The sequence below is a fragment of the Panonychus citri genome, unplaced genomic scaffold, assembly GCF_014898815.1.
Source record: "Panonychus citri isolate SS breed McGregor unplaced genomic scaffold, ASM1489881v1 Contig00136, whole genome shotgun sequence".
NCBI lineage: Eukaryota > Metazoa > Arthropoda > Arachnida > Trombidiformes > Tetranychidae > Panonychus > Panonychus citri.
The window spans coordinates 3,018,777-3,027,700 of NW_026515541.1; the positions used below are offsets into that span (position 1 = coordinate 3,018,777).

The 8,924-nt window shown below is 27.6% G+C and overlaps 1 protein-coding gene across 1 annotated transcript; it reads left to right on the forward strand.

Moving 5' to 3' along the window:
• The first annotated feature begins 2,323 nt into the window (after positions 1 to 2,323).
• On the forward strand, positions 2,324 to 4,444 carry LOC128392178 (histidine-rich glycoprotein-like). Its single transcript, XM_053352158.1, has 4 exons — positions 2,324 to 3,319; positions 3,449 to 3,561; positions 3,642 to 3,731; positions 3,801 to 4,444. Exons 1-4 carry the CDS (start codon positions 2,920 to 2,922, stop codon positions 4,218 to 4,220), a joined length of 1,023 nt encoding a protein of 340 aa, XP_053208133.1. The 5' UTR covers positions 2,324 to 2,919; the 3' UTR covers positions 4,221 to 4,444.
• Positions 4,445 to 8,924: the final 4,480 nt, after the last annotated feature.

The window sequence follows — 8,924 nt, forward strand, 5'->3', positions numbered from 1 at the left end:
TTAATCATTTCTTGACATTGGTTCCTAATTGTGTTGTTAGCATTTGATTGTTTGGCTATAATATTAAATGAAATTTGATTAATTTTCTATATGTAACAATTAGTTTTAATTGTTTTCTCCCCCTTGATGACCTTAATTGTGGAAAAGAAAAGTTTAATTGAAAATTTTGATTCTCCCATTGATTTGTTTCTGTTTCCTTTTTCATTGTTAACTGTTAATTGTTTAAATTACCAATAAGTTTGATGATTAACGTTTTTGGTAAACAATTGAAATTATATTTAATCACAAAAATTAATCTCCAATTTATTAATTGTTGTTATCATTATGATTAGTTTATCAAACACTTGAGAGAAGGTAAAAATCTTGAGACGATAATTAAGATTAAGAACCTTAATAAGTAACTAAGTTAATTGTTGTCTTCAGATTAAATCTTAATTAAATTGTATTGAGTAATGAAAATGATAATACACTTGATCCCAACACTCACACAATTAAACTTTAATCACTAATTGTAATCAGTTAACTTTGTTTTTATCAAACGTATTAACAGTTATCATGTTTGATTGGAAATCAATAACTTATTGATTATCACTAATCAACAACAATATTATAATCATCACAATCAACTAAATGGTCTGACAATTATCATGGTGATTTAAATTTTTTGGTTAATTGTTGTGTGTGATGGTAAATAACAATTAACACCACAATCAATGACAATGATAATCAACCTTGATTTTTTTTCGGGTCTTTAAATGTTAATGATCGAGGAAGTTACAATTTAGTTAACAATTAACAAATTGACAAAAACATAATCATCTGATGGTTAAGCTAATTTGAGTAGGTTAAAGTTAATCAAGAAACACAATTTAATTGTAAGTAGGAAGAGTTAAATTTCAATAGCAATTATCTGCTATTTGATCAACTTAAATGATTAAAGATTCAAATTTAGTTTCACCAACAATTAAAACAATTGATCAGGTTAGTTAACAATCAATTTTCAGAATGAATCAGTCAACTGATTGTCTTTAATTGAACCGTTTAGATTTTAATTCATCCGATTCTTGGATTGATTAAGTTAATCCCTTTCTTAGTGTTAATTGTGATTATCATTAAGAGCTTGTTAATTGTTATCACAAGGTAATTTAGCTGTGGCTATACCCAAATGATTAGTTGATTAGTATCAACAATTTAGGCCTTACCTTGTAAATTTTAATCATCTTAATCACAGTTAACATTGAATTGAGGTACACACACACATTCACATAGCTTATTGTAACAATTAACTAACCAACCACCACCTAACTTAACAATTTAACCCATTCAACCAACACACTTGAAAATTCAAACAATCAACTAACTAACTTACATGATAATTTAAACTTATTAACCTTGAAAAAGTTAATTGTTAACATTGGAAAAGTGGAAAATAATTTTTTCTCAATCCTAATTATCTTTTCTACGGAGATTAATTAAGTTAATCACAATCAAATCAACGTTTAATTGTCATAATCAAACTTGCTACACATTGAAGGTTATATGTTAACAACCTTATTAATACAAAATCACCACAATTTAGTTAATCACAATCAGGAAGTTAATCAGTCCATATTATATTTATTAATTATTCAACTGTAATTAAGCTTATCAATCCGTTGGTTGTAACAATTTAAGATTTTAAATTTAACAAGAAAAAAAAAGTTACAATAATTAACTTGACAATTTAGTTGATTGATATCTACTCAAGTGTAATCATAACTAATTAGTTATGATTATGATGGTAATTAATTTATATAAATTTGATTTCGTCACAATTGTCATAATCAATATTAGATTAGTTATTAAGTATTATCTTTATAATTTGATTAATTGTTAAGATTAATGATAAACATAATTGTGAAAACTTTTAATTACCATCAAATATTTGGATTAGCAAAAACAATTAAATTTACACTTGACAAAACAATTAAACTTAATCCAGTTACTAAAATCACACTGATTAACAAGCTATATACTAATAATTAAATAGTGATTAGTTGACATTTATTTAGATTAACAATTAAATACGTTTTAATCAATTAAAACTAATCACAATAGGAAATTAATTTAATAGCTGAAACAATAACATGATCAAGTTAATTTAAGATTATAAAGTTTAATTGTTGTAATAAGAAACAACAAAAAATCAATTCAAACTAAATTAAAATTTGACTTTTTGAAACAATCAAAATATACAATTTTAGGATTATGATTACTTAATTGTAAACCCAAAGATTAGGACAATTAGGTTAACAGTAAATGATTAACCAACAGCATCAAATCAATAACATAACCAGTAATTAACTTAATTGTTGATGGATTTTTTTTTCTCAATCATCCCCATGAAATTGTATTACAATCAAAATCAATTGTCTCTTAATTGTTGCAATTGTAAACTGATTTTTTGTCACAAATAGTAAACACATTCACTTTACTAAATCAATTTTTTGCTTAATCAAATTAAAGTTTATTTTTGATTGTGATTAAACTTTTTGAACAGTTAATTGTTGATCTGAGCTTCTGGGTTAACAATTTAACAAACATTGAAAGTTTTTTCAAAGTAACCAAATCAAAATTAGTTAATGATTTTCAATAACTGTTTCCGAGTTGAACATTTTTTTCTTGTAATTATTTAATCACTCAAACAATTTGTGGACAATTTAATTAGATAGTATTTCCAATTAAATTGATCTGTACTAAACTGGACGGAAAATCAGGTATATAAATTGTCGCGAATTGATTAAAATTATCAGTAGTCAGTTGATCAACAATCAACTAACAACAACATCCGATTTATTAGTTAAACATCAACAACAATAATCTAATCCAATAGTAAACTGAATTGTACAATTGAACAATCAGTTAAATCAATCAACGAAAATGAAGTTTATTAGTTTATTAACTGTTTTAATTGTTGTTATCCAGGTAACAATCAGTTCGGGTAATCCATTGACCGATTTGGTTAATGCAATTGTCCCGAGTACTAAATCAGCTGTTGAAAAGCAAGCAGAGGAATCGATTGGTAAAGTAGCAATAATCAGACCTCTTGATGGTTGGGGTCATCATGGTCATGACCACGGTTGGGGTCATCATGAGGCTCATCATGGTTGCCACAAGAAAGAGGTAACTCATCATCATCACCATCATCATAAACACGCTCCCGTTGAGGCTCATCATCACCATAAACATGGACACAAACATGGACACGACCATAAACATGGACATGGTCACAAACATGGACACAAACATGACCATAAACATGACCATGGACACAAACATGGTGAGTCCAGTTTACCTGCATTGGTCAACTCACATTGACCATTTAATGTGAAACTTTTCTTAATCTTCTTCAAGTTTTATATTGAGTAACTCATTGAATCCTATTAATCTTGTTTAATAACAATCACAGATCACGGACATAAACACGATGCTTGGCATAAGCATGACCATGGACATAAACACGGTCACAAACACGATCATGGACACAAACATGACCATTGGGAGAAACACGATCACAAACATGTAAGTTAAAGTGACCAATCAATAAATTGGTTCGACTGGTGATCGAAAGTGAATCTGACCGAATTTCTTTGAAACTTTAGGGACACAAACACGGTCATGACCACAAACATGGACACAAACACGATCATTGGCATAAGCAAGACCACAAACACGGACACGACCACAAACATGTAAGTACTTTTTGAGGAATGACTCTTGACCATTGGACTTTAATTGAAAAACTTTTCTATCGCTCACAGGGCCACAAACATGACCACAGCCATAAACATGGACATGATCATAAACACGGTCACAAAAATGACCACTGGCATCATCATGGACACAAACACGAACACGGTTGGCATGATCATGGTCACCATGGACACCACGATGGACACCATGGTTGGGGTCACGATCACGGACACAAAGGTCATGATCACGGACATGGACATGGACATGGACACCACGGTTGGCATGATATCCACAAGAAGGATGGATCCATTTCCATTGCTTCCTCTTCCCCTGTTGCTGCTTCTGGTTCAAGTGACTCAAGTTCCTATGGGTCACCCGGTTACAGTGTAATCGATTCAAAAGGATTTACCTCATCTCTCAAAAATGACGATAAAACAATCAAGATGATTGCTGAATTTGACAAAGAATTTTATTCCAAAGCAAAATGAATCAACTCCAACAATCAACACACTCACTCACTCGATACTCGCACTCGAACCTGTGATAATTAGTCAACTAATCAATCAATCAATCAACCAAAACCGATCAATCCCTGTAATCAAACATCAAATTGATTATTTATTTTCTGTAAATTGTCATATTGTAAATTCAATCTAATTGTATATCTAATATTATAAATACCCAAAGAGAATCACAACTTTCATCAACTAAATTAACTTTTTCTCAATTTACTTCATTCCAATGATAATTTTGATCATCAAAGTTAATCAACTCAATCGATAAACAATCAAGCCCTAAAGGCAATTGACAATCTGAATTTTCATCAAATTTGAAACTTGATATTTTCTGTTCATTGAAAACCTCAGAATCATCATCTGTATCTATGATTGAGTTGCGAAAATATCTTAATTGTTACATAATTGTGATCAAATTAATAATAATAACGATAAGTTTTCAGAGGCTATGATTGTTAATTATGTCCTTCTATTACAATTAAACTTATTGATAACAATTAAGACTCTCCAATTGTTTCCAGTGTCTCACAATTCAGCTAATCATCATTGTTTATAATTATTGTAGCAATTTATTCAATAGTTAATTAATTTTTCTCGGTCAAAATATACCCTGAATATTGTTTAGTATATTATACAATCAGAGTAAATGATTAAGGTTAAAAGTTAATTGTTAATTCAATTTGATTATCTACCCTGATGATGATAAATTGGTAACTCTTATCATCTCATATCATATAACCTTGATTGTTATAAAGTACAATACAATAAAAGTTAATTGTTGACAATCAGCAACTATCAACACAATTAAATTTAATAAAATTGTTGACATGAAATTTTTACTTTGATTACTGTTTTATAATAATTAACACTTAATTGTTACAATACAAATCAATAGATTTATACAAAATATATATATGTTAACTAAATCAATGAATCATCAATAAAATTGTTAATCAAGCAATCAAAAGTTAATCCTGATTAACAGTAATTACTTGATTATATTATGTATATGCCTTTTAATTAATAACCAAAAACAAATAATTAGCAATTAATAACAGCCCAAAGTAATCAACCTAATCAGGAATGAATCATGATAATCAACTAATTGCCAATTGGGTAAATAATAAATGAACACTATTGATAAAGTTTAATTGTGATCAACTGAAACCATTAAAATTATAATCCCTAATCAATGATGATGATTTACGTTAATCACAATTAAATACAGATTCAAAGGATACATAATTAAACTTAATCAATGTTAGATTTTAATTGTCAACAATTAAAAAGTTTTACATTAGATTGAAATTTGAAACAAAAAGCCCGTTAACCTTTTTGATCAAGTTAATCAATCAATTGTTATGGTTTTTTAATCAAAGACAAATTGTCATCAACAATTAACTGATTGCTGGAAATAAATACAAATTTCTTAATTGTAATCAGAGGAAAAATTAATAACCATCAATGGGTTTGTAAAAATTTTTATTTTCCGCGTGATCAGTGACAATTTAAGTTAACAATTTGCTCAGCAATCAACAAATATAATCACTAGTTACTAAATCAACAAATAGTAATCAATGTTATCCATGTGAGTCTAATCATGTGGAAGTTGATTAATCAATTGTCAATTGATTGATATCGTAATGATTGAGAATCACAACTGAATCAGATTAACTAATATTTTTCATATTTACCTTCAAATTTATTAATCATATTAACCTTAATTATCCCCAATGTAAAAGCTAAACACACACACACAATCAACAGTTGATTTACAATGTTTATTATGAGGTAACAATTTAATTTGATTGTGTGTTGGGTGATTGATACACTCTCACGTTGGACAATTTAATTGTAACGATTGATTTTTGTCATTAGAATATAAAATTTTTTTTCTTCACTTCGAAAACTTTTTTTTATTATTATTCTTACGATTAGAACTTTTTTAATCACCACCCCCTTTAATTGTTGTACCTTTAATTGTGTGTTACCGTTTGATTAATTAACTTAACGATAGTCTAACTGTTAATCAACAACAATCAACTAATCATAGTGTTGTGAAATTGAAATTTGAGTGTGTTAATCTCGTTCTGATTCATTTCTTAATCAACCACAATTAACCAAATTTTCATAATCAAAACTGATTATTTCTTAATTTTATTGTTAATTGTTTACAATTAAAAAAAAAAGTTACCGGATTAAAGTTCAACTTATTATTATGATTACAATTACGTTTACTATTCATTAAATTGGTTTTAATAATAATCTTAATCAATCAATATGATAATTAATTAACAGTTAACTACGTCGTTGTTTATTAAATTGTTGACTTAAATCATTGTAATGTAATTTGATTTAGTTAAATTAAATTGTTATTTCAATTTGAAAAGCTGATTAACTAACAAAGTTTATTCATCTCATTGGTAAAAGTTTGTTGATTTCAAGTTGATTAACTTAATCATGATTAAAAAATTACATTTATTAATCAATGTCATCTTTTCATTCATTGTGACAATGATAATGACAATTAATTACAATCAATTAGCCAGACGTTAATTATGATTGAATCAATAAACAATTGATAACAATTAAACAATTAAGGGTCACCAACATCATCATCAGCTAAATAATTAACAATTTGATCATTGTATTTGATTAATTAACATTTCCTTTTATTATTTTAATCATGTTAATTATTTAGATTGTTTGATTAGACAATTAAAAGTAATAAAAAAAAATTAACTGTAAATTAATTATTAATTGCTTGGTATCTGATTAAATATTATTTAATGAATTGATTCAATCAATTACATTGAACTTTACTGATCAGATCTTGAGATTGTCATTTAATTAACCTGATCAATTGATCAACAATTTAATCACATATACTGATTAGTTAATTGATTTTGTGTATATCTTTCATTTGATTATATTAATTACCCTTTTCTAAACAATTCAAAACATAAAGATACAATTTAACTAATTAAGTTGATGATTAAAATTACATAAGAGTAACTTTTTTTTCTGATCAAATTGAAATTATCAATCAATCGCTAATTGTTGAGATTTAATTGTCAATCAATGTTTATTTTCCCTCAGTAACAATTAGATTTAGGAAAGGTGAAAAAAGATTGATTCAAACGCGTGGACAATTAGCTAATTGTAACCGTTGATTAACTAAAAATTGAGTAACAGCAGCATAGAAAAAGTAAATTAATACTATTTGAGGAAATAAATTGTAACAATTAACTAATAGCAATTTATTTATAAACATACATAAAAACCACAAAGAGAGACAATAATTATTATTTAACCAATGATTCCAAGTGCAATTTAGTTTAAATTGTTAACAATTAGATTGTTTCTCAATGAAAACAAGAGGTTAAGGTTTAATTGCAATAAGAAAATTAATTAGACTCAAAATGAACCCGCTAATAATGCTAATAATAATCAGCTAAATACAAGAACAATTAAAATGAAACTAAATTAAATTAAAGTACAAAATTGGGAAACAAAAAGTAAATCAATTAATTGTAAAGTTTTGTTTAAAACGGAGAGAAACAAAATTGAATAGGAAAAAGTGTTAACAATAAAAATCGCAATGAAATGTAACTTAATCATCGCCCAATGAATACAATTAAATGATGAGATGATTAAAAAGGTAATTAGTTAATTGTTGTGGAAGAAAAATGAGAGACTGTGATTGATTGAATAATAGAAAAGAGTAAAATAAAAAAGAGAGCATAGAAATGATTCTGATTCTGATTCTGATTCAGATTCTGACGACGATAATGATGATGAGTTGATGATATTCAAGTCGAAAAGAAAGAGGAAAAGAAAGAGAGGAAGATGAGAAGGGGGAAGAAGGGAAGAGAGAAAAGGGAAAGAAGATAAAACTTTTTCAGGGTAACCCAAAAATACAGTCGTGCAAAAATAAGTTAACATCCTCGGTGGGTAAACGTTGAAACAGTTCAACTCCATTTAGTGTGACGAGTGAACTGAACTGTACCTTGAAAAAAAGTGTTCATTACGTTGAAACACAAAGCCAATCGAGACTGAATTGATCATCTTGCTGATTGTTAATCATGATGATGATGATGATGATGAGGATGGTGATGATGATAATGACAATAATAGCATCATAATAATACAGTTTAAATACAAACAAAACGGATAAACCTTCAAACGTACAACCTGTTGATGTTGTAATGTAATAGTTAGGATAACAAAAAAAAACATTTGCTAAATTGTTGATATATTTTTGTGTACAGGTAGCAGATTAATGTGTTAATCATAATCAAATCATGATGAATTAAAATACAGGTAACAAAAGTTTAATTGTAATAACAAAAAAAGCATCACAATTTATTGTTGTTTTTTGATTGAGTCTCGTTTTTTATCATCATTGTTGTTACAAAACTTTTGTTGCTCAGGTAGTTCAGTGTTACAATGATGATGATTGTGAACTTGAACTGATTTAGTTGATTACCAATGTTGGTTGCCTTTAATTGCTGAAACTAAATCAACTTTCACCTTAATCAAAAGTTTAAATTAACGTTTTTTTTATATGCCAAGGTTGTTATTGGTGTTGTTGATGATGATGCTGGTTTATGAGAATGCTACTTTTGTAAAGATGATGATCATCATCATGTTGCTATGTGATTTTTTTTACCTGAA

Excerpts from the sequence above, each read along its gene's own strand:
- LOC128392178 (XM_053352158.1), top strand. The coding sequence starts at position 2,920 with ATGAAGTTTATTAGTTTATTAACTGTTTTAATTGTTGTTATCCAGGTA. Across the intron at positions 3,562-3,641 it reads AGAAACACGATCACAAACAT|GGACACAAACACGGTCATGA; the intron begins GTAAGTTAAAGT and ends TTGAAACTTTAG. Across the intron at positions 3,732-3,800 it reads ACGGACACGACCACAAACAT|GGCCACAAACATGACCACAG; the intron begins GTAAGTACTTTT and ends TATCGCTCACAG.